At 39.9% G+C, this 26,994-nt stretch overlaps 1 protein-coding gene across 6 annotated transcripts in view; it reads right to left on the bottom strand.

The window, feature by feature from the left end:
- Positions 1–26,994, bottom strand: part of Reps2 (RALBP1 associated Eps domain containing 2) — a 286,698-nt gene that overhangs the window by 115,225 nt on the left and 144,479 nt on the right. For 2 of the 6 annotated variants that reach the window (XM_005358777.3, XM_005358778.2), the window contains exons 10-13: positions 19,692–19,764; positions 18,043–18,096; positions 13,363–13,408; positions 9,613–9,749 (exon numbers count right to left, since the gene is read on the bottom strand). In XM_005358777.3, coding sequence (XP_005358834.1) covers positions 9,613–9,749; positions 13,363–13,408; positions 18,043–18,096; positions 19,692–19,764 — 310 coding nt within the window. The remainder of the gene's footprint in view (positions 1–9,612; positions 9,750–13,362; positions 13,409–18,042; positions 18,097–19,691; positions 19,765–26,994) is intronic. The other 4 variants (XM_013350570.2, XM_013350571.2, XM_013350569.2 and 1 more) reach the window with 3 other exon arrangements.

Below are 26,994 nucleotides of genomic sequence, written 5' to 3'. Positions count from 1 at the left end.
CTGGCATTAGAGAAATTCCCAGGATAGCACAAAGATGACAGCAAAGCACTGGACTGAGCTCCCAAAGTCCAGTTGAAAGTGGGAGGAGTGAGAATATGAACAAAGAGATCAAGACTATGATGGATACACCCACTGAAACAGTTCACCTGAGCTAATGGGAGCTCACCAATTCCAGCTGGACTGGGAAGGAACAAGCATAGGATCAAACTAGGTGTTCAGAATGCGAGTGACAGTTGTATGGCTGGGGCAGACTGAAGGGCCACTAACAGTGGCACCAGGATTTATCCCTATTGCCTGTACTAGCTTTTTTGGAATTCTCTTTGGATGGATACCTTGCTCAGCCTAGATATAGTAGGGAGGGCCTTGACCTTCCCCAAAGCAGTGTGCCTTACCCTCTCTGTGGAGTGGATGGGGGATGGGGTGGGGGTAAGTGGAGCAGAGGAGGATGGGAGGGAGTGGGAACCGGGATTGGAATGTAAAATGAAACAAGATAGCTTGTTTTCTTTTAAAAAATTAAAATTAAAAAAGACACTATTGAAAGAAATTTAAATTTAAAAAGCAATTTAAACAAAAAGCCAGTCTGTGTTTGGGGAGTAGAAGGCAGTATTATTAAGACAATATTACTAACCAAACTTAATCTAAAAATTAATGAAGTTCCTAACAAAACACCAATCATATTTTTTTTGCAGGAACTGACAAGATAATCCTAAACTTCATATGGGAATGCTAGAGAATCAGAATAATAAAAAAAAATCCTAAAAAAAGAATAAGGTAGAGGATCTTGTAATTCCTGAAACCAAAACATTCTACAAGAGCTATGAATTAGAAGGAGAGTAGGGAGGGGTATATGGGATGGCTTAGAGGGAGAAAAGAGAAGAGAGAAATGTAATTAAATCACAATCTTTAAAAAAAGTTTTTAAAAAGCTGGAGAGATGTGCTGGGGCAATTGTGGCTGAAAACTTGGAGTGGCCAATCAATGTCTGGTTTAACTTGAGACCCACACCACAATGAGCTCATGCCCAACCCAGACTGGATGGCCAGGAACCCCAGACTAGATACCCCAGAGACCTATGGTAGAACCAAACACTACTGGCAAAAGAATTCAAATGAAATAATTTCTACTGATATTCTGCTATACTCAGATTGGTGCCTTGCCCAGTCATCATCACAGAGGCTTCCTCCAGCAGCAAAATGGGATCAGGTACAAAGACCAACAGTTAGACATTATGCAGAGAGAGAGTCTAAATTGTAGATCTCCATCTGGTCATGTCCCTGCCCCCCGCCAGCTCGGGGAGCCCCATGGAAGAGTGGGAGGAAAGACTGTAAGAAATAGAAGGTATATAGGACACCAGGAGAACGTGGCCCACTGGATCAACTAAGTAGGACTCATCTAGGTTCACAGGGACTGAAGCAGCACGTACAGGGCCTGCATGGATCTGCACCGGGTGCTCTCTGTGTGATATAACTACTGGTGTTTCTGTGGGACTACTAAAAGTGAGACCTTGTGTGTCTCTGAGTCTTTTGTGTGCTCTTGGAAATCTTTTCCTCCTATTGGATTGCGTTGTCGATCCTCAATGAGGGCTTTTGCTTTGTCTTACTGAATCTTGTTTTTTTTTCCATGTGTGTTGTCTCTTGGAGGCTTGCTCATTTCTGAAGGGAAACAGGGGGAACAGATCTGAGGGAGAGGGTAGGTTGGGGACTAAGAGGAATAGAGAGAGGGAAGGCTATGGTCTGGATGTATTGTTTGATGAAAAAAATCTATTTTCAATTAAAAGAAGAAAAAGTTCAAAAGACAAACCCACAGAATGATAGAAAATATTTGTATATGAAAGATCAGAAAATAAAATTATAGAATATATTCATAAAACTTACAAATCAATAATAAAAGGAAAATACCCAAATTTGAAATGCAGAAGGTTTATGGATATTTATTCCAACATGACATATAGTAGATTCCTATTCATGAAGAAGCTAAAGAAAGAAAGCTATACCAAATATGTTCAGGATGTAATGGATTGGAATGGTTTGGAATCCTTATGCACTACCAGTGAAGTGGCAAATTGGTAAAGCTGCTTTGGAAAACAGTTCAAGAAATTCTCAAAATATTCAGTATAATGTTGCCATATGAAGCAGAAATTCTACTCCTGTGTATATATCCAAGACAAGCAAAAGCATGTTTTCATGAAAACTTGGACCTGAATGACCAAAGAACTATCCAGAATTATCAAAAAGTAGAAACAACCCAAAAGGTCATCAAGAGATAAACAATAAAAATTACAGTGTGGATGAACATTGAAAACTTTAAGTTAAATAAAAGAAAAGAATGCATTTTCTATTAATAATACAGAATGTTTAGAACACGTGTGTCCATAGAAATATAAAGTATGTTGGTGGTTACCAGGAACTAGAGGGAAGGAAGAGTAGAATGAGAAATGACTGGTAACGGGTAAAGATTTCTTTCTGGGGTGTTGAAAGTGCACTGAAATTAGAGAGTGTGGATGTATATTTATAGTATAGTTCTATACATACACAAAGGCCACTGAACCATATACTTTTTTAAAGGTAAGTTAGACAGTGAGTGAATTATATCTTAATAATACTTCAACTTAGAAAAATACAACTGCTTAGACTAGATTTGTGTCACGAGCCTAAAATATTGGACACGGGGCAGGAATCCCATAATCCTACTAAAATTTTAAATTCTACTAAATTTCAAAGAGAAACAACTAACTCTTACAGGAAAAAGACATGAGGCAATCTGCAAGGCAGAGCCGAGCAAATGTACAGAGAACTTGAGAGAAAAGCCTGGCCTTGGAAGTATTGCTTACTTCCAAGGAGTTTCTGGTTTCTCAAGTTACAGAGAGAAATAGTCATATATAGAAAATCCAGGACAAATTTCTCCCAGATCACCCCTAAGTAAACAACACTCACTTCCCAAATGAAGCCAAAGCCCTGATCTGAGCACACATGTCACAATGGAGGCTTTCGGAAGTCCTCCATTACCCTGTCTTGAAGGGAAACAGAAAAGTAATCTGAAGCACATAGCAGCACCTGGAAGAAGGCTCCAGAATGCCTCTTTCATTTCAGCCACATTCCAGGAGGTAGCAGCAGATGGTAATAAAGATACTCTGAAATGGTAGGTAATGCTGAGATGGGTGAATTTAGCCAACAAATATACTTCTGGATTTTTATGTGCCACTGTAATACCTTACAGCATAATAGATAATATGTGTAGATGAGACAATATTTAAAAGAATGAATGAAAGTAGGACTGTCTCTCATTCTGTCCCCAGTCATATTGTCCCTTTCCCCAGAGGTGACCATCACTTCCCAGTAGTCCTGAGTCAGGAAGAATAGTCTTAGTTTTTGGAAGGTAGAAGCAGGCAAACCTGGGTTACAGGTTTTGAGTCCCTATCTCAAAATAAAGTATTCTTCTTGGAATTTTCATTTGCAAGCACAAATATTCTGCAATGTGCTCTTTTCATGCAATTTCTCTCCACTGTTTTCTAAGAAATATGTAGACATTTATTTTGAACAGATTCATAAGATCTTGTGGTATGGATGCATTGTCATTTTAATTATGGAATGAATATTATTATCAATATTTTGAAGCAAGGTAATATCTCAGTTTCTTTTTGTTGCTGTGATTTGAAAAACCACTCTGACAAAAGCAGCTTAAGGGAGAAAGGGTTTACCTTAGCTCCCAGTTCCTGGTTACAATCCATCACAACAGAGAGGCCACAGCAGCAGCAGGAGTCGGAAACAACTGGTCACATCACATTCCAGTCAAGCAGTCAAGCGGCAGAGAGCTACAATGTCTACCTCTACTCAGTCCAGGAGCCCAATCAGGAAATGCTGCCTCCATAGTAGAGAGGACCTTCCCACCTCATGCCTACGGTTCAACCTAATCCAGAAAAACCCTCACTGAGACTCCCTTCCACAGCTTGTAACACTAACCATTACTGGTGGGAAATTTGCTACTCATAAGAAGCCATTACCCACGCTGAAAGTATTTTGTTCAGCCATCACAATGGTTTTAATGTGTGACTCTTAATAGATGTGGCCATAGGTGGTGGTAGAAAAAAACTGTTCAGCAATATCCACCCTCCTCTTTTAAAGTAAAAAGGCACCATTAGAAAACAGCTATATCCATGGGAGCGGTTCCCATGCCCTGGGCCAAAGCGGAAGTGGTAGAAGTTACTAGTCTGAATCTTTAAAGGAACAACTATAACTCCTCACCTTCTCTGTGCTTCTTGCGTGGATTCTCAATAACAATAATAGATAGGGCCATTGTGGTGAAGGCAGAACTAAAGCTTTTTACCATCACCATGGAAACTTCATGCTGCAAACCTTAGACATGGCTTTGGAAGAAGAGGTCAAGAACAGAAGGAGGGGAAGTTCCATCCAGTAGAAGAGGGAAAAAAACATTTTATGGGGAAAAAAATGTATCATTGCCATGAGAAAAGCCAGTTCAATTATAAAAAGAATCGGCCTTCCTATGTGATTTTCCTTACAGGAATTTCAGTGACAGATGTTTCATGGTTACAATAATAGACCGTGAAAAGCCAAAGCATCATCCGGTAGGCCCCAGGTTGACTACCTCTAGGTTTTGTAGATCTGCATCATAGCTGACTTAGACTTCCTTGCATAATCACTACATTTATTTATGTACTTGTGTGTGCATGCCTATGGGCCCACTCCTGCACATTTCTATCATCTCTCAAACATGGCAGCTGTGGAAGTCTGGTGAGAAGATGGCTTCAAGACCAGGATTAGTTCTAAGAAATTATACGATCAGGTTATATCATCTTCTCCAAAGAAAGTCCACACTTAATTTGATGTTTGTTCCTACAGCCCTGGGATCCTATAAATTATACATCCTCACTTTCTTTGCAACTCTCAAAGTTGCAAAATGCAACTCCTGACTTTGCAAACTTGCCCTTGTTCATTTTTATTGATTGCTGCTTCTTTGAGGGGGAATGGGAGTTTTGAGATAGTGTTTCTCTGCGAAACAGAGCCCTGGCTGTCCTGGAACTCGCTCTGTATACCAGGCTGGCCTCAAACTCCCAGAGATCCACCTGCCTCTGCTTCCAAAATGGCTTAGTGCTGGGATTGAAGGTGTGTGACACCATGCCTGCAGACTGTTGTTTCTTGGTGGATATTAACATTACTCTTATCTAATTTTCTCAACTTCCTCTTCATTTCCTCTTGCACTCTTGCTTCTTTCCATCCAATTTCTTTCTACTTTCCTTTTTTTTCATGGTAGTGGTTGTTTGAGAAATAGTCTCACTGTAAACCTGGATGAGCTTGAATTGGCTTTGTAGACCACTATGATCTTGAACTCATGGAGAAATACCTGCTTCTGCCTCTCAAGAATTAGTATTAAAGTAGTATACCACTACTCCTGTCTTCTTCATTTTTAGATTTATTTACATGATTTTATGTATATGTGTATTGTGCCTGCATGTCCATATGTGCACCAAATGCACGCCTAGTGTCCATGGAAGTCCAAAGAGGATGTTAGATCCTCTAGAATTGGAGTCACATGAGCAACCATGTGGGTGCTGGGTCCTGAACAGAGCAGCCAGTGCTCTTTGCTGCTATGCCTTCTCTCTCTTCCTTTCATCTAATTTCTTTTCCACATTGTCATTTCATTTTAAGTTACCATCTCTCAGCACCTTGGCAACACACACTGCTTTCTTTAAAAGAGGCTTTGCTTTAACTTTGTTTTTTAACTCATCAATATCTTGTTTCATCTCAAGTCATCTTACCCACTTTCCCATATCCTTAGTCCTGGTTTTATAGTCAGAGCCTCCCAGATAGACTTCGTCTTAAGGAACAAAATTAGCAGAAGGAGAGACTGAAGTGATAAGGACGTAGCAGAGCAGCAAATCACAGTAGCTTGTAGCTACTGACATTCTTACATGCCTTGGATAAGAGAAGTATAGAAGTTCTCAGACAAGATGGAAAAATACCAATAAGCGGTATCTGTGATTAGTCAACAGAAGCTGGGTGAACCTTGTGAGCAGAAGAGTCATGAAGGAAGAAATGATGGTCAATAACAGTATGAAAGGATGCTTGTCCTTCTAAGGAATCAGGAAAGTTTTTGCCTAGCTCCAAAAAGATGAAGACTGAGCCATGATGGTGATTGGTGTAAGGGATTACTCTCAGATAATGCTAGAAATGAAGTAAGCCAACAGGTTTGCTGCAGCTGTCTAGCATCATACATTTACAGCTAGCCAGGTGGTGGTGCACACCTTAATCCCAGCACTCAGAAGGCAGAGGCAGGCAGATCTCTGAGTTTTGAGGCCAGCCTTTTCTACAGAGCAAGTTCCATGTCAGCCAGGGCAACACAGAGAATCACCGTCTCAAAAAACAAACAAACAAACAAACAAAAAGTAAACATCTATAGTCGTTGATCTCAAAACTCCTAAATTTAGGATTTAGCAAAAGAAAATAATCAGATGAGGAAACAAAAGTGTGGATTTGGAATCACTGATAACTTTTTCCTTGTTTGAAACTTAAGAGCAAGGTAAGATTGTGGAAGAAGAGAGGGAGGTTTGTGTCTATTGAGGGGAAATTCTCCATCAATACGTCATCAACTATGGTGCATCCATATCATGTATGCATTAAAAAGAGCGATACAGTTCTTCACTATGAAATAGACAAATGGCTAATTGGAAAGGAAAGGACACAGAACGGCAAATGTAGTCTGATCCTGTTTATCTAAAAGGATGTCTAAAGACAAGAACAGTGAAAAAACTCAGACAAGTTCCCTTCAGTGGACTCCTCTGGGAGGTTTTGTCTCTACTTAAGGCATTTCTGGTTTGTAATTTTTTTACTATTTTCTAGAATACAGAACATAATAAAATTATACATAATTCAGAAAAACTTTTGTACTTTTCTGTAAGAATGAACTAACATAGAAAAAAATTAAGTAGATGGTGGTTTGAATGAATTGTCCCCCATATTTCCAGGCATTTGGATACGTAATCCTCAGTTGGTAGCCCTGTTTGGACAGACATAGAAGTATGCCTTGCTGGAAGAAGTATATCATTAAGGGCAGATTTTGAGAGCTTAAGCGCTTGTGCCATTTCAGTTTGCTCTGTTTCCTGCTTGTGGTTTAAGTAGTGAGCTGCCAGCTCTCAGTTTGCTGCTCCGGTTGCCGTGACTGCCCACTGCCACACTTTTCCACCACCACGGTAATGGGCTCTTCTTATTACTCTGGAATTATAAGTCCTCTGTAAATTGCCTTTGTCACCATGCTGTACCACAGCAATATAAACCAAAGACACAATCACACCACCCGATTTTTAGATCACAGAAACATTCTATTCTTCATAAGATAAATTTAAACTGCTTCTCAAAAGTTCATTTCTGAAAGCCATTTGTGTAAGCTTGGTATACTAGCTCACACCTGTAACTGCAGCACTTGAGAGGCTAATGTAGGAGGATTCCTCCACAAGTTCAAGACCAGCCTGGGACTACATAGTGATTTTGATGCTAGTGTAAACTAAACAGTAAGATCCTGTATGAAAACAAAACAAAACAAAAATTCAGTTGTGTAAACCAATTCTGAAAAGACAGTGGAATTAGGCAATGAATGCAAGTTATGTCTGCTCAGCTATTTTTTCTATGTGTGTTTTGTCTGCATATAGGTTTGTGAACCACACACATGCAATGTCCATGGAGGCCAGAAGAGAATGCTGGATCTCCTGGATCTAGAGTTGCAACTGGTTATGAGCATCCATGAAGGTGCTGGAAACTGAATCTAGGTCCTCTGGAACAGTAGTCGCGTTCTTAACCATTGGGTCCACTCTCTAATACCCCTTAGCTATTTTTTGGTACAACTATTAGATTTATCTAGACATACCACAGGGTTTTCTCCAAGACATTTACCAAACCAAAATATTTTCATCAAGAAATACAAGTCTTCAATGAGGATGTTAAAAGATTGCTGCCTACACTCAGAATCTCTCTAGAACAACTCTGAGATGGGAACTTGAGAATGTATTTTATTTACCTGTGGGCAAAGTGAGACGGAGCAAAAGAAAATAAAAATAGAGGGCTTGTTAACAAATGGATACTATGACAGACTAAGCTAGAGTCTGCTCACTCTGGAAGGCTTCTGAAAATCTTTCTAGAAAGAATTACAGAACTTTCCACTAACATCAAGAAGTCATGGAGCTTTCCCCGCATCACTCAAGAACATAATATCAGGGCAGCTCCTGAAACTTCCCAGCCATGAAAATATGAGCCTTGGATGTATATTAAGGTGCCTGGGCTAGACAGGGTGACATTTGCCAGATGTTTTCAACTACCCAAAGTGTTACAATCCCATGGGGGCACATATTGGCATTACTTTAAAGATAAGGAAACTGAGGCACAAAGATTAGCTCATTCTCAGTTCTTGCAAGGGAAAGATCCTGAAACAGCTCTCCAGATTATTTTAATCATCTTGCAGCCATAGTAGAGTCTTCTAGTTCCTAATCCTATAACCAAGTGAAATTTTCATAACATCATCCCCCATGGCTACTCTTACCCTAGAGATGAGTCACTATGAATTTATCTCAGAATTTGGATTGAAGTATGGAGGAGGGAATTTTTATCTGATGAACTCACTGCAGGGAATCAGTTTCATAGAGAGTTTCAGATTTGAGTATATTAAAACATAATCTATAGCTTTACTATTAGTAGAATACATTATTAGAATGAGTGAAACATTCTGAGCACTGCCAGGACACTGAGATCATGCTAATGGAAAGGCCAATGAGACTCTCTGTTTTAGTAGAAAGTGGAATAATCCACACATCGCTGGCAGCCAAGTCTGCCTTGGTTTAAACTGCACACAGATTGAGAAAACATTTCAGGAAGTCATATTGATGGTTCACTTACATACACCAGTGGAAAGACCCTTGCAGCTTACCAAAGGACATCTGAGACAGTGCTATCTATGCTGTCACCAGAAGCGATGGCATGTCTCTTATGTTTTGCTCCTTGGCTTTCCTAGGACTTAGCCTACCTCACAGGAAGTAGGGGAAAGAGCAATCCTCTCTGGCACCTCTCAGGCCCAGTACAGTTTAGCCTCAAAAAAATCCCAGAAACCCAAGAGCAGCCCACCCACAAGGACCCTCCACCCAAGCATTAGTCAGATTTGGAGTCTTCTGCATTGAACCCTAAGAACACATGGATATACTGCCATAGAAAATTCTGACTAGGTGCCTATCACTAAGCTCTTACCCTGAAGAACCACACAATGTCTCAGGAAAATGCCAGTCATCTTATTTACAAATTACCATATAGAAAGGATAAGACGGCAGCCACGCACACTGAGAGCTGCCTGGAGTTGAAACATTTTTGTTCTCTTAGTAAAGAAGCACTTCATCATTCTTCCTCCTCGGCAGTGTGGGCAAGTCTCCAGACCCATATGCTATGTATCTGTCTGGGAATTTTCCTGCCCAAGAATATCACAGCAACATAAAGATTTGCATGGCCAGGAAAACTGCCAGGTCTGTCTGCTCTTTTCCCTGACACACGGAGGCCTTTGCAGCAGAGACATATACTGGCTCCAGCAGGAAAGGGAAGGGCTTAGGTGGGAGGGCAGCACTTCACCTGGCACACTGGGCTGGAAGACTTTATTCAGATCCAAGGAGGAGGCTCTGGAATGGGTTTTCTGTGGCCGTGGTGGCGGGGTGGGAGGGTCCTCACCCCTTTTCATGGTCTCTTCTATGGAGGTGCTAGAGTAAGATCTGTAGCAAAATAAGGGAAGGTCAGAGGGGAAAGAGAACTTTATTCCCTGAAATTGGGTTGAAATAGAAAACACCCCAAAGTCAAAATGAAGGTAGAGGCCAGACAAGCTGTCGAAAAGCAGCTATAAGTCCTGCTGTCCTTTAAATGTCACTGCATACAATAACTGTCCAAACTCAGCCATGACTGGGAACTTTTGCCCTTATTAAGCCATATTCCTTAATTTATCCTCTTTCCAAAAGTATAAATTCCAATCTGTTTCTGGTATACTTGCTAATAAGAATAGTGTGTAAGCCTTTCAGCTTGCACACTTCTGTGTTATAGGAGAAGTGCTTCATGGTATTAACTGATTTCAAAACTTTGGTTTACTTGCAGTGTGATGGCAAGCACATATGGAGTGGGGACAGCCATGCTGTGACTAAGAACTCAAATGCAAGGGTTATGCCACAAATGACGCTTAGGAAAGAGAAACACATCAATCAGCTTCAGGGGGTTAGCTAGTCTTGCCCTGAGAAAAAAAGTGTTTTACGGAATTTTCAAAGCAAAGGCTTAATTTTAACCTTCTTTAAAGTGTAACAAGGCACAGCTAACTTGGTGACTTCTGACACTATAATAATGGCATTTAAAGAAAATGAAAGAAAAGATATACTGTTGCAAACTCCAATCTGTTTCTGTTTCAGTTTTTGAGATGTTGCTTCAGTGCTCATGAAAAGGAAAATAAATCTTCCTGAAGTAACAGCTAGTATATTTACTGGCAACCTACTTATTTTCTGCACTAATTTAACTTCATACTTTGGTCTTGTGATAAGGCCAGGCTCCTGATATGATTAGGAAAAGCGTGGAGGATGTGTCCATCTCTTCTATTCAAGTTCTCAGCTGATTTCATGTCAAAGCAGAAAATGACCTCTGAATCACAGATACAGCTGAGAAAGAAATTATCTTCAGGAAACTGCTTTCTGTATTTAGCTATTATAGTAGTTATTCCTGAATTAGAGTTGATCAATGGCTATTAAACCCCTTTAGTTTGGGTAATGTTTTTGACAAAGCAAAGTTTTGTTTTTAACTTTAAGTGTGTTCTGTGACCACTTCATATATGTATAAAGTGGGGCTGGAGAGATGGCTCAGCCGTTAAAGGCTAGGCTCACAACCATAGATATATGTATAAAGTGAATCAGATTATTACAGCCCACTCTCTAATTCCCCCTTCCTATTATCCCTGCTTTTGCTCAAGTCTCCTGGCCACATTTATGAGGTTTTTGGGGGGTTGTTTTTTGTTTTTTTTGTTGTTGTTTATAAGACCCACTGTGGTTTATGTGCGTGACTGTGGGCTTGGAACCATCCATTAGTATGTAGTGAAGTCTTCAGTGGGCACACAACTATAGACAATGACGGCTCATCCTCCAGAATTTATCAGTAACCAATAGTTCAGCAGAGGAACGGTCCCATAAGGTCTAATTCATAATTAACTGTTGCTAGGCAAGAGTTTTATTTTACAAAAACAAAAAGTTTCCCAAGGTTTCTCTGTGGTGACTAAAGTTTTTGTTTGTCTTGTAAGGACACAATGTTTAAGACAATGGTAATAGTGGTACGTAGCATGCTCTTGGGTTGGTCCTAATTCTGTATCTGGCCAGACAGATGAGAGAAACACAGGCAATAACAAAGGGAAAATTTCCTTAGCATTGTCAAACAGAACCAAAGAGAATTAACATAAAAAGACAACCAAGTTTTTAAAGAACTATTGCTCTTTAAAGAAAGCTGGAGTCTCTAGCTAGAAATTTCAAAAAAAAACTTTTTATGCCACATACAGCTTCAGTGACATTCAACGAAGGAAGACTAACTTATGTGTAATAGTCTGTGTGTACATGCACATGTGTATACACATGCTTGTACACACATATACATACTTTGCCATAACCTCCTTTCCATATATGAACTTTGTGTTTATATTTTTACATAGAAAGGTACTGAATACCAGATAAGTGAGACTGTGTGGCAGGACTGTGGTCAAGTAAAACATACTGTGCAAGGAATTGGCAAATGAGAGATAAAATAACATCAGAATGTTAATTTTTCCTCTTTTCCTTTTTTCTATAAGTCCTTACCATTTGGAAAAAATGAGAATATGGTTTGCCACTCTTCATCTCAGTAAATAGCCAGTTAGAAATAAGAAAAATGTAATCATCCAAATTGGACTAGGAGGCCAACTTCTAAAATAATAATATATAATATTTGTCTAGGCCATTACTAGTGGAGCATGTGCCTTTGAGATTTTATAATTTCACTCATTTTGAGGAAATAAGAACTCAACAAAAACTATATTTATGAAGCTCAATTTATGACTAATAAGGTATATATCAGTTCATTTCTGCAATTTATGGAAAGCTTTTCTTATTATAAAAAGCTAAAGAACCTGCCAATCCTTTTAAAAAACCTGACAATCCTTTAAAAAAAAAACAGAGAGTAAATATGGTCACCCTTGTTTTCTTCCTACTCAAATAAGTTATTGCTCAAAAATATATATGAATATAGGTACTTGTGGCTTATATGAACAAGAAAAGAGAACCTCAACTCTTTGATTTACATTGAGACAGTATGTCCTTAAATTTCTTTTTTCAAAAGATTTGTTTACTTATTATCTATAGTGTTCAGCCTGCATGTGTGCCTGCAGGCCAGAAGAGGGCACCAGAAATCATTACAGTTGGTGGTGAGCTGCCATGTGGTTTTCAGGAATTGAACTCAGAATAGGCAGTGCTCTTAACAACTAGGCCATCTCTCCAGTCCATGTACTTAAATTTCAAGAGCATAAAATGTGATGTGGTTTAAATCCACTTTGGGGGAGGGGGATAGAGGACCTGAAGCTGAAGGAGGAAAAAAGTCACAAAGGGTTAAAGTAAAACTCAAAAAAAAAAAAAAAAAGCCCACATGGTAGTCTATCTTACACAGCAGCTCTACTGCATTAAAGTGGCAGCAACATTTCCTGTCTTTGGTGAACTAACTCTGTGTCTCTGTATGTCCCCTCTGCTCCTCTTTTCCAGGTCTGACAACAGCCATGACTCTGCTCTCTTGATTTTTCCTCTTTTGTTCATGACTACTTTAAAAACATAAAGCTGAGAAGAGGCACTAAGAATGGCTCAAACAGATCCTAAGTAATGCTTACCTGAAGCACGGTGTCTCCTTGAAGTCATAAACATTTTCCCTTCTCTAGATTTTATGTCCCAGACTTCTTACTGCTTGGGTGTTCATATTCACAGAAACTTTAGTTGTTACCTTTTAGCCCTATTTCCCTCTTAACAGAGCTATACTCCTATTACTTATCATCCTTCCCCAACTCAGTCATTTTACACAAACTACTTCCTGTCAGGGGTCCGGATAACAATAGCCACCATCTTGTAGCACTGATGCCCACAAAGGCTAAGAGGCTTTCCAGCATCACTAGATTAATCAAGGCAGGCCATTCACAAAGGAGTGAAATGACCCATGTCTTTAGATTTAAGTCTGAAGGCAGAGCAGACAGTGATTTGGGTGTGGGGTCCAGGATTGTATTCTAGGCAGGGGCCGGGCACAAACGACATCTTAATTAAATTAAATTTAATTTAGAAATTAAATAAACACTACCTGGATCTTGGTCTTGCTTTGAGACTGTTGCAGTCCTTAGAAGTTGCTGAAACAAAAGATTATTTGTTGGTTGCTTGGGTTTTCATTTCTCTGTTAATCAGGGTGGAAGTAGCAGTTGGGCTATTACAGAACACAGCAACAAGTAAAACCGAGGTTGATGTATCCATGTGGAAAACTCAAGGGCTTCTACGCTTTGATAATTCTCTGATTTTACTTTTAAAGCTAAAGGCGCAATGAAAAGGAGAAAAATCCAGCATGTTTTCTTTCATTGAGATTGAGAGGTCATTCTCAAGTCTGAATGGATTAATGGAGACATTCCAAGATAAAAAGACAACCCACTTAAGAGGTTATCTTTTTATATAATGATAGATTCCCACCTGAGAGCTTCTTGGTATCTCCTGATAGTCTAATAATAGACTTAAAACCAGTATTCCAGGTTAGGAAGAAATAGATCTAGCGCCATATTTTCTTATAATATATAATATTACCAGAGTTAGATGTAATGGCTAATACCTGGAATTGGATTCTAGGCCAGCCAAAGCTAATTAATGAGACCCTGTCTCAAAAAAAAAAAGTGTGTGTGTGCACGCAGAGCACCAAGGTCACAAGAAAGCTGAGCTCTTACAAAGAAATTAGAAGAAGGTGTGAAGCTTTTCCTCTAAGAAAATATCCCTGTCCAGTGTGGTTGCTCATGCTTGTAATCCTAGCACTCGGGAAGTTCAGAGAGATCACCATGGTTTGGAGAGCAAACTGGGCTGCACAGTAAGTTCCAGAATAGCCTGGCTAAGCTACAGAGTAAGACCATATCTCAAAAACCTCCCTCCATAAAAAAGAAAGAGAAAATAGTCTTGTTTCCTTGTCTCTGTGACAGAACCAGACAAGAACTATGAAATGGAATCATTCAAACACGTTTCAACCATTCTTTCCCTCATCAAACCCAAATCAGAAGCTAATATGCTCACTACTAACACCCACAGAGCCCACTTTCCCATCAGACGTTGTGAGGAGTAATTAGAAACTTACAAAACATCAGTCCTCTTTTTGTGGCCCACTCATTTGTGGAAAGTGCCTTTAGAAGCTCGGAGCTCTGCTATGTAGCCCACTCATTTGTGGAAAGTGCCTTTAGAAGCTCAGAGCTCTGCTATCGTTTTGCAAACACTGCAAGTTTTCACCATAAAAATTCGCAGAAGAGTGCTGCTTATGGGGAGAATATAATTTGTTTCTTTGTTTCACATATTTATCCAAAAGAAAGTGTTTCCCTGCTCATTTACACTGCTCCAAAGATGAAAGCCTCCTCTGATAGAAAGCAGCCTAGATTGATGATGATCATTAAACCCTTGGGTTAGACAAGCAAAGCAGAAAGGGGAGCTGAAAATTCTCATAAATGCCAGCAAGCCACAACAAAGCAAACTCCCAAGAGAAAGAGCCTCTCCTTACATGTGGTCAGCTGCATAAAAGGAGCCATTTCTCCTGACCTAAGCATTTGGCTTGCTGCAGTGAGAAAAGGCGTGTTTCAGCTTCCAACTGCAATGCTGCAAGAGCCCCCTTCCCATCAACAAGAGTATGTTTATGCCAAAAAGACTGAGACTCTTCCTGTTCATATCACGACCCCACACCTGGGCAAAGATGAACCAACACCTCCTTTCCTCCTACCAACTCCAGGCAGCAAAGAACAGGGCCTCCCCACCCCCCCTCTCAGTCAAAAAGATCGCCCTAGAGCTAGGAAGCCAACCTGTGGCCAGACTCACTGCAGTGCTGGAGGCAGGCCTCTGAGCAGGCCCACCACTGTTCCTCTGTGTTCTTCTCCTTCAGGCCTCACTGCTTTCCAGAAATATTCAGTTAGTAAAAGTCCTAGCCATGTTAAAACACTGTTTCCCACACCACCAGACCGCAGTAACCGTTAATTCCCTTGTCATTTGTCTTTATCTTTGTGCTGGTGCAGGGATGGGTGTGGAAGTTAGGGTGAGCTCTGCTAATGAAAGATAGGCAGACAGACATAGTAGGGGTGTGGATGAGCAATGGACAAAGGAGCAGGAAGTAGGTTGGGGTCCAGAGACCCCAGGTGCTCCTCCTAGTCATGTCACTGAACAGATGAACTTGCCTTTCCTCACCGATTAAGCAAGTCCCTCTCTCACAGGGACAAAAAAGAAGGCTGGAGTCCTAGGAAAAGTGAATGTCCTGCAGAAGTGCAAAGTGTAAATTAAAGGTCTTAATATTCTGAACTCTGAATTTAGTTCCTTGCAGGAGATGAGGAAAGGGGAGAGGAAAGGGGGATCTGTTGCACTGCACAAGGCCCATGAGGTGGTCACTAACAGTGGAGCAGCACCCGGAACTGCCCAGAGCAGGCTGGAGACCACACTGAGGAGGAACACCTTGCCGTGACACAGAAGCAAGATGAAAACTACTATTGTGCACTGTGTGTGGCTGAATTAGCCTAGAATGGAACATGGGCATGAAATCTCTTAGACTCCCCTAACACATATCCGCTCACCAACTAAAAGGGCAAGAGTATGTAAGAAATGAATGCTTCACAAGGAGTCTCCATTCCCTGATGACTTGGTACCCCTGTCTATCACCCACCATATCACCTTCACCGTTATCATTATTATCACTACCATGCATACTAAGCAAAGCACAGACATGCTTTTCCCTCTCTCTACAAAGATATAGCCAAAGTGCAGCTTAGTAGCCGACTCAGGTTGCAGACTACAAAAGCGTCAACAGTACTAGTGTAGTTAAGTCATCCATCCACCACCCTGACAGCCCACCTCCGCTCCCCACTGATACTCATAGCTCAGATGAGTACCTGCGCAAACAGCAAGGGCACATTGTGTTGCAAGCTCAAGCAAAAGCCAATGAATGAATCACAGCTTCTCATTTAGCTGGAGAGAGCGGAAAATGTCAACTTCCTGGAACACGCCAGGCATGTCATCTTCCATCATCTTTCCGGGAAATGAAAAAGGGAAGAGAACACAGACTTAATTAATGACTGACCTTCTAAAAGGCTGCAGCGGAACTAGAGGAACTGTCTCCAGTACACTGACTACCATTCGGAAATATAATTACCCCATTGTGACTCTCCTGTCTCCCAGGGGAACACTGTGTTGTTTTCCCCGGAAATAGGCTGTTAAATATGTTTGAGACGAGTGATTGAGCCACATCCAGAAGGGGGCAGCAGTGGAAAGAATAAATCAAAACACACACAGCAAGTTCCCAGGCGGAGTGAAGCAAATTTAAATAGACTTCATGTGCTGTGGCACACCTGTTAGGTTTTATCTGGTGGTGCCAAGTCCTAGTAAAGAATGTTAAAAATGAGAATTGAGGCTCATGTCTCAAAAAACATTTGATCTCATACTGAAATCTCTGGAACAAATAGAAAGAGTTAGGATTCTGAAAGCCTATGGGATAAGCATTAATTTAACACTCCAAATTGAAATAGCTTTTACTAGCACTGTGTCATGAAATTTACAAAAACTGCAGAACATCCACCTTACCATCTGAAATCAGAGAATTGGCCGCAGGTGTTTGGCCTATACAAATAGAGTATTTCCCCTGTGATGAATGGATCCAAATGTTTCAAAAGGCAAAATGGGGCTTGAGAATTCCCTCAGATTTTGGAGTCGTGATTGATTTACCATCATGATTTCCTATTTTGTAGCATTTCTTTTTTGGAGGTAGTGGCTTCCAAATAGGCCACATACCAGAATCACCTGGGGTGGGGGAGGGAGACTGACGATTTTTCATGCCCAGTTCTCCTTAGCTCTTCTTTCTCCCTCTTTCCCCACCCTAATCTTGTTTTTAAACTTCAAATGATGCTAGCTAGTATTTGGGAAACATTTATAGCAGCATAAGCTTCAGCTTTCTGGAGCCACTTGATTTTTAACGTGGTTCATCTTGCTTCAGTGATGGCTCCATTCAGAGAGCTACAGGGGGCAGAAGAGGTGACTCAGCAATTAAGAGACCTTACTGGACTTGCAGAGGCCTTGGGATTAGTTTTTGCAGCATCCGTATGGAAGCTTACAACCACCTGTAATTCCAGTTCCAGGGGATTCAACGCCTCTTATTGACCTCCATGGGCACTGTACATACATAAGACACATACATACACCCAGGAGCACACACACGCACGTGCACATGCACACACACCTACATTTAAAATTAAGTAAATAAATAGGTTTTTAAAGAGAGAACTGAAAACACAGGCCCAAACATTCTACACTGTTTCTCAGACACATTTCTACTTCTACACGAAACTGACTAGCACGACGTCTACATTTATCCCCCTGGAATCTGCTCCATGTTTAAGCACTACCTTCCTGGTAGGGAAGGATTATAAAGATATTTAAGATTGACAGTTTGGCAATGGAAAATACCAACTCTGGGCCTCAGGTTAATCCACCTTACGAGTTCTTTAATTTACAAAGAAAACACAGGAGTTTATGTGAATCGCTGAAATTCTAAGGTGTCCTGATTGTATACTCCTAAATTCAAACTGACTGAAATCGAAAGTCGCCCTCTTCTGAAGAGAGGAAAAGGGTGGGACACATAATGCTTGTAACAAAACACAAGCCAAAGGTCTAGAGACTGATAGACACACCATCACAGACACAACAATCTTCTTGAGGCTTCTTAATTTAGAAATTATCAGAGAGAGAATACATTAAAATGGTTTTCTCCTACCTGTATCCTCAGACGTGTCCTTCGGTAAGGGTTCATTAATAGTACTTTTCAAAGCTAGTAGTATTTTGTTTCATGTTTAAGGAAGAAGAAAGAGAAAGGAGAAGAAAAAGAAAACAAAAGCCTTGTGAAATTTTATTTCTGAGATACATGACATTAAAACAAATAATCCCTATCCATGAGTTACAAAATCTTACAACCCTCTAGAAATTGCTGTAGCATTTCTAGAACACGAGAAACCTCACAGAGCGTGGGAACAGGCTCTCCACCTACAGAAGGAAGGTCTATTTTCAAGTTTCTAGAGAGACAGCCACGAGTGGTTAGGAAGGATATTATCAAAAGGCATCCCAAATTTCTCCCACTTTCCTTCCTAACAGCCAAATCAACAACAGGAGACTGTTTGGGATTTAAACTCAAGTTTCAATATTTTTAGAGCTTTGCAGTCAAGGCAAAGACTCACAAGTTAGGAGTGTGATCAACTGCAGATAACATCTAGTTCCACTTGAGTCTCCAAAACGAATATTGAAATCGAAAGTATGAAACCATTGGTGCTTAATGGAAGCTTCTTTTCCATGTTTAACGTCTCTGTGAGGCTGAATTAATGGCAGGGTTCAACAATAAAATCTGAAAAGGCTTCCCTTCAGACAGGCTTCTCCCACTTGTGAGTGGTAAATTGATGTAACAGATGGAATACTGGCTTAAGAGAGAAAATCTTGGTTCCTGTCCCAGTTCTTTTTCTTCTTGTTCAAGTAGATGATTCATACTGCCTGCCTGAGCTCAGCTGCTTATTTCTAAATGTTAAGTGATTTCAAAAGCACTAGATTTGTGAGGTCTGTGTATAACAAGGTATATGAGGAAGGACCTGGTAACTTCTAAAAGGATCACACAAACTACAGGGTTTAGAGGAGAGGGTCCTGCCTGCACTTCTGGATATGGCAGTCCAACTAATCCCCATGCCTGAGGGTATCTCTAGCACTGGACACTCACTATGCTGCATGCCTTCTCAGCTACCCAGTAAAACAAGGAAATTGAAACCAGGCTCCATATCATACCTCCATAAGCACTGGACCAATGAGAAATACATAGCTTTAGGATTGATACATTGTCTGAAAGAACTTCTTCATGGATTAGACCTGTATACAAATGCATACTAATGGCGGTTTATTTTTTCAAATCCTTTATGCCAATACTAGATATTAATCCTCCAATTATTTCTGTTTCCTAACTATGGGAACAGAATCCAATGTCTGGTGTCAAAGTACCCTAAGATTAACAGTGACCAATGAGCTGGCGGTGGTGGCACAAGCCTTTAATCCCAGCACTCAGGAGGCAGAGGCAGGTGGATCTCTGTGAGTTCAAGGCCAGCCTGGTCTACAAGAGCTAGTTCCAGGACAGGCTCCAAAGCTACAGAGAAACACTGTCTCAAAACAACAACAAAAAAAAATCAATGAATTAAGGCGATTCAGAAACTGAAAGTCATACTGCAACATTGTGAACCACAGGCTTCTGACAACAATTTAAACTACACAATCTACCCAAATGAGTATACATTCTGAGGGCTGTCCTCATATGATTGGAAGCTGTTCCAGGAGAAATAGATGATGAAACATAAGAGGGCATCCTTATAAGAATAAAACTAGTTCTTTTCGTACCTTGTTTGTCATCACCAGTAGTCGCATCTTGGGTAGGAACAGGAAAGTCCGCCATGTCTTTAACAGATGTCTTCTTGGAAAAGAAAATTAATTATATGTGTTGAAATAAAAATTAAGCAATAAGTAGACATGTTTTAAAGGTTATAGTTCATGTCAAAATTAATGTCTTTAGTAAGTCCTGACATTTAATACTATTTCATTAATTTGGTTTTCTGATGAGGCATAAGTAAATTTACACTAAAATATTTATATACATAGAGGAAAGAAATAGATTTGAGAAACAGAGATTCAAATTAAAGCATATTAATGAATCTTACATTAAATTTGAATCTTGAGTGGGATTCAACCAGAGAATATTTTTACTTTTTGTGCAGTCATCCAGGTACCAACCTGGCATTTATAAACTTTTTCACAAACAGGAAGAGGATATGATAATGACCCTATAGTGGGAGTATTTGCCAGGAGCTACTTTGTATTAGATGTTCAGCCTCCTTGTGATAGAGAAAAAAATACTAATGAACAAATCAAAAATTTCCACAAATCAGGGCACAGTGGCATATACCTTTAATCACTTGGGAGGCAGAGGAAGGCATATCTCTTGAGTTTGTAGACAGTTTGGTCTACAGAGTAAGTTCCAGGACAGTCAGGGCTACATAGAGAGACTGTGTCTCAAAAACATACCCTTAGCTCATCAAAGAGAAAAGTCTTCAGTATACTAATAAGCTGAATATCCAAACTGATCACATATGAATTGTTTTAAAATAGTTGAAAGTTTAATAATAGATTTATTTTCAATAAGGTCACCCAATACATACCCTAACTACAGTATTAGAAATGTATTATGCTTAAAAACTACCCAGAGAAAAGATCTTAAATCTCCACTGAAACCAAGTCACTGTGTGAGGTGATGGGGGAACTACTGGCTTTGACCGTGGTAACTGTTTAACCATGTGTGTATGCCTCTATACATGTATCAAAACATCATAAACATGCAATTATATTGGACTATCTCAAATCTGGAAAATATGTGCTCCAAGACCTCTGCTGTGACTAGAGGATAATATATATTCATACTTGTGTTATATTTATGTTTAAGGTCTGTAAAGGTATCTAAGAATGGAAGAATGGCGAGGTAGCTGGAGAAAAAAGCTACAGGATGACTTGTTGCCAAATGTACTTTAGTATTACATACATTTTGAACATACCTGAAACTTAGAGATTAATTTAAAAATGCAAAAGAAGGTGACTAATTTCATAAAGGTATTTGGTGTCCAATGATTAACTCTAGTTTGTGTCTCAGAACTCAAACAACCACAGGGATAATCCATGCTTCTAGTTTTCAATTGTTTGAAAATAAAAGTTTACAGTATTTTGTTGGTAACCTGATCAAAGGTCTAACATTCCACATCTAGGTGATTCTTTAAGTGTTAATATTGCTTTTATGGCTGGGTGGTGGTGGCACGTGTCTTTAATCCCACACTCGGGAGGCAGAGGCAGGTGGATCTCTGAATTTGAGGCCAGCCTGGTCTACAGAGAGTTCCAGGACAGGAACCAAAAGCTACGGAGAAATCCTGTCTCGAAAAATCAAAAAAAAAAAAAGCTTCGATGTACAACTGCAGAGAAATTACTATACATACATCTACCATATCTACTGAGTTATGTGATAAACTGGAAAATATTTTCTGTGTAGAAGATAGCAAAAATTATAACATTTCCAAGGCTATCCCAATAAGTTCACTGAAACCAAATGGTAACTGAATTATACATTCATGGATATTGTTTAAATTCTAGGATGCAGAGGAAACTTGAGCTGCATTTCTTGAAATGGCCATGTTTAACTTTGTGTACATGAAGTTCCAAATAATCTTTCCCTTCATTTTTAATTTAATGGAGTATTATTTAGCAGTAAAAAAAATCTTGAAAATTGCAGGCAAATGGATAGAACTGGAAAAGAACATCGTGAGTAAGGTAACCCAGACCTAGAAAGACAAACGCTGTATATTAAACATACAGCAAAGGATAACAAGGCTACAATCTACAACCCCAGAAAAATGAGGTCAAAAGGAGGACATGCATGAAGGGCCCCAGGAAGGGGAAATAGTTAAGATCTCCTGGGAAGATGAGGGATCAAGATGGCCCAGTTGGGGGAGGGATAGAGAGGGAAAGCAATGAAAAAGATAGCTTGATAGAGAGAGTCATTATGGGGCTAGGGAGAAACCTGCTACTAGGGAAATTCCCAGGAATCCACAAGAATGACTCCAGCTAAGACTCCTAAACAATAGTGGAGAGGGTGCCCCAACTGGTCTTCCCCTGTAATCGGATTAGTGACTACCTTAATTGTTATCATAGAACCTAAATCCAGTAACTGATGGAAACAGATGCAGTGATCTACAGCCAAGCACTGTGATGAGCTCCTGAAGTTCAGATGAAGAGAGGGAAGAGAGATCATATGAGCAAGAGGGGTCAAGATCATGATGGGGAAAACCACAGAGACAGCTACTTAGTTGACTCCCCAAGGAAGGCCTTACCCCCTCTGAGGAGTGGATAGGGGTGAGAAGGGGGCAGGAGGGGGGGAGGGAAAGGGAACTTGGGTTGGTATGTAAAATGAAAAAGGTTAAATAAAAATAAAAAAGAGAATTTCATATATGTGTTGTGTTTATATCATTTCTACCACATGATTTCCTCCTCCAATTCCTATGTCCTCCCTATTCCCTTTCAAATTTGTGACCTTGCCTTCTTTCATAATTATTTTATGATCATAAGGATATATGGATATATGACACAGCCTGCTAAATCCATCTAGTGGTGCTTGTATGTACAGATGTTTCGGGCTGAGTACTCGGTACTGGATAACCTATCAGGGATCTTGTATGTACAGATGTTTCGGGCTGAGTACTCGGTACTGGATAACCTATCAGGGATCTGAGTACTCGGTACTGGATAACCTATCAGGGATCTGAGTACTCGGTACTGGATAACCTATCAGGGATCTGGTCCTTCTCTCAGCAGTCATTCACTTCCTGTAGTTCTTCATCTAGACGGAAGCCAATGACAACATCAGCTGACATTCCAATGTGGAAGGAGGAACTCTCACACGGCCCTCTCACTTTCTGATTTATGTGGTATCATTTTTCTGTAGGCTAAAACACAGTCCACATCTACATTTTAACTGCTCCTTCTGAAAGGGCAGCTAACACATCCTTAAGCCTGTTTGACATGGCATGCATTCCTATCCTAATAGGTGATTCTCCACATTCCAATGAGACCCCCAGAAATAATTTCCTATTTACCATCTATTGTCTCCAGTAAATTATTGAAGAAGTTATTTTTTACAGTGCTAGGGATTGAACCTAGAGTCTCATAGCATTCTAGGCAAGTGGCTATACCACCAAACTCTATCCCCAACCTGCTCTGCTGTTGTCTTTTGAGATAAAGTCTCATTAAGTTTCCCAGGCCAGCCTTAAAATCACTTCATAGCCCAGAATGGTCTTGAGCTTATGATTCTCCGGTCTTAACATAGCAAAAGTTGGCAATACAAACATGACCAGACAAAAGTGCATTTCTTTTATTGTCTTCTCCAACCTGAACCACATTAGAGAAAAAAAATGGCCTAGGGACAAAAAAATGCAGATAATAAAATCACTGAAAAATCTCGCTGAAGATATAGCTCAGTGGTAAAGTACTTGCTTAAAACATCAAAAACAAATAAAAAAGCAAATAAAAATGGACACAAGATTTTAATAGCTATTTCGCCAAAGAAAATACACAAATGGCTAACAAACACATGAAGAAACATTCAACAACACTGATCATTTTCAAACTGAAACCATAATAAGATATAACTGCATACCACTATAATGGTCAAAATGAAAATGGCAGGAACAAGGGTGTTGTGGGGATAATGCTCTTGTACATTGTAAAGATTTGTCACTCATATTGGTTTAATAAAATGCTGATTGGCCAGTAGCCAGGCAGGAAGTACAGGTGGGGCAATCAGACTAGGAAAATTCTGGAAAGAGGAAAGGCAGAGACACAGAGAAAGCAAGATGAGAATGTTTTGCTGAGAAAAGGTACCAAGCCACATGACTAAACATAGATAAGAAGTATGGGTTCATTTAAGATGTAAGAGCTAGCTAGAAATATGCTTGAACCATTGGCCAAACAGTGTTGTAATTAATATAGTTTCTTTGTGATTATTTGGGTCTGAGTGGACAGGAAATGAAAGCACAGTCTCTGTTTACATAATGAATAATAAGCCTGAGCTAATAGGCCAAACAGTTTATAATTAATATAAGCCTCTGTGTGCTTCTTTGGGACTGAACAGCTATGGGACGGGTGGGACAAAAACTTCCATCTACACAATGGTTAGTAGGAATATGAAGAAATTCAGACATTTATGGATGGGGAATTGAAATAATACAGTTGCTTTGGGAAGCAGTTTGGTGGTTCCTTAAAACACAGCTGTGGTACAACCCAACAATCCCACTAGTAAATATATTGAAAAGAGAATCGAACATATTGCCCACACAAAAATTTACACATGTAGGTTCATAATAGCCAAAATATACAAGGAGAGAGAACTAAACAAAATATGGGATATTCATACAATGAAAACTATTCCACACCAAAAATAAATGTGGTACCTTTAAAACACTATACTAAGTAAAAAATGCACTCACAAACCACACATACACTATTATCCTATTTATATTAAATGTTCAGAATAGACTAATTCAGAAACAGAAAGGTTAGTGGGAGCCAGGGAGATAGATCAGTGGGTAAAATCACTTGCTGCCAAGTCTGAAGACCTGAGTTCAATCCCCAGGCTCCACACTGTGAAGAGAAAGAACTGGCTTTGCAAGCTGTCCTCTGACCTCCATGTTGATGTCATGGCATGTGCACCCATCCACCCACAATTAATTAATTAGTTAATTAATTAATTAATTGACATGTGATCGATCATCAGAGGTGAGTGGTGGGGAGTGTGGCAAATGGGTCCTAATGAAAACAGGGTTTTAATTCAGAGTGATAAAAATGTCTTGTGCCTATACTTCAGGGATGCAGCTTTCATGAGTCATCTGACATGCTGATACAGCTACCTTTGAACCATCCACACTCTGTAAGTAACTCCTCACCTATATTCCTATAAGAAACCCCACAAACTCACTGCTTCCCTAAAAGAGAGAGACTACAATGAGACTATGTTGGTAGTTGGACAACTCCATCAGTACACTAAAAACAACTGAACTGTGCAGTTTAAATTGGCATGGCATGGTATTTCTCAATAAATGTATTTTTAAAAAGAAAAATACAGTAATCTAACAAACTAACATGGACTATTCCTGAAATTTTTAAATATTTTTAAATTTTTATTTATTTTATGTGTACTGGCAGTTTGCCTGTATGTATGTCTGTGTGAAGATGTTAGATCCTGGAGTTATAGACAGCTGTGAGCTGCCATGTGGGAGCTGGCAATCCAACCCAGGTTCACTGGAAAAGCAGTCAGTGCTCTTAATCACTGAGCCATCTCTCTAGCTCCATAATCCATAGTTATTGATAAGAGTAAAAACAAGATTACAGCTCTGCTATCCTTGGGAAAGTACATTATTCAGAAAATGTCTTGTGACCTGACACTTGAATCAGCTACAGGTTTGTTTATAACACAAACACCTATATTGGAGTTGCTGTCCACAGGACTGGCACCAAACTCTGTTCACATTCCATGTGTTTGTGAAAGATTAAGAGACTTCCAGACAGAACAATGAGTAATGGTTTAGAAGAACATCAAATATTTAATCACTATCCATTAAAATCTTATATAAACTTTTTTATTGATTTTATTGCTGCATACTAATTCTACAAAGCACGGGTTTCATTGCTTCCACACATATGCAGAGTGCTTTGATCTTATTAACCCTTTCAATACCCCTTATCCTCGCTCCTCCTCTACTACTTTCCCCCTCCACATTCCTAATAGTCTTCCTATTACCTGCATGGCCCCTTTTATTCCCTCCCTAAATACTACATTTTACAGAAAACATGCAATATTTGTCTTTTGAAGGCTGATTCCATTTAACATTATGATCTCTAGCTATATTAATTTTCCTGCAGATGGCACAATTTCATTCATTCATTCTCCTGTTGGGGGTTGGAGTATCTCACTATGCCACTTATGCTCTGGGACTCCCTAGACCTAGCTGATGAGGAACTCACAAAGATCATTCTGCCTCTGCCTAAGTGCTGAAATTAAAGGCGTGTGCCACTATACTCAGATTTTGTTCATCTTTATACTGAATTACAAATACTTCATTGTATTTATGTCACCTTTGCTTTATCATTCATGGGCATCTACACTAATTCCATAGCTCAGCTACTGTGGATAGTGCTATGATAAACATGTTCTCAGGAATCTCTATAGGAAGCTGCCATTGATTCTTTTGGGTATTTACCCAGAAGTGCTGTAAATGGATCACATGGCAGTTCTATTTTTCAGGTTTTGAGAAACCAGTGTACTGATTTCCATAATAGCTGGAGTAATTTACATTCCCAACAACCTTATTTGGGGTTCCTTTTTCCCTACCTCCTCACCAACATGTGTTATTTGTTTTCTTGATGACAGCCATTCTCACTATGGCGAGATAGAATATCAATGCAATGTTTTTTGGCTTGTTTTGTGACAGGGTATTTTACAGCCCAGCCTGGCCTCAGATTCACTATGTAAGTGAGGCAGGCCTCAAACTCCTGGTCATACTGCCTCTACCTCTCTGATGGAGGAAGGTCATTGGTTAATTAATAAAGAAACTGCTTGGCCCTGATAGGTTAGAACATAGGTGGGTGGAGTAAACAGAACAGAATGCTGGGAGGAAGAGGAAGTGAGCTCAGACGCCATGCAGCTCTCTCCCGGGCAGACGCAATGAAGCAAGCCACCAGGTCAGACATGCTGAATCTTTCCCGGTAAGACTGATGCTACACAGATTACTAAAAATGGGTTAGGCAAAATATGAGAATTGGCCTGTAAGAGGCTAGAGCTAGTGGGCCAAGCAGTGTTTAAATGAATACAGTTTGTGTGTTGTTATTTTGGGGCATAAGCTAGCCAGGTGACCAGGAGCCGGGCTGTGGGAAGAGGCCCGCAGCTCATACTACACCTCTCAGGTGCTAGTACTGCATGTATGTGCTATCACATTCAGATTATGCATGATGAGGAGCAAACCCAGGACCCTGTGCATGGCAGGCAAGCATTCTACCAACTCAAGTGCATCCCAGAATTCAATACTGTTTTGATTTATATTCCCTTAATGGATAC

Source organism: Microtus ochrogaster, chromosome X (assembly GCF_000317375.1).
Source record: "Microtus ochrogaster isolate Prairie Vole_2 chromosome X, MicOch1.0, whole genome shotgun sequence".
NCBI classification, from domain to species: Eukaryota; Metazoa; Chordata; class Mammalia; order Rodentia; family Cricetidae; genus Microtus; species Microtus ochrogaster.
Note: the sequence above shows the minus strand (reverse complement) of the source record. Positions and strands in the feature narration are given on the sequence as shown.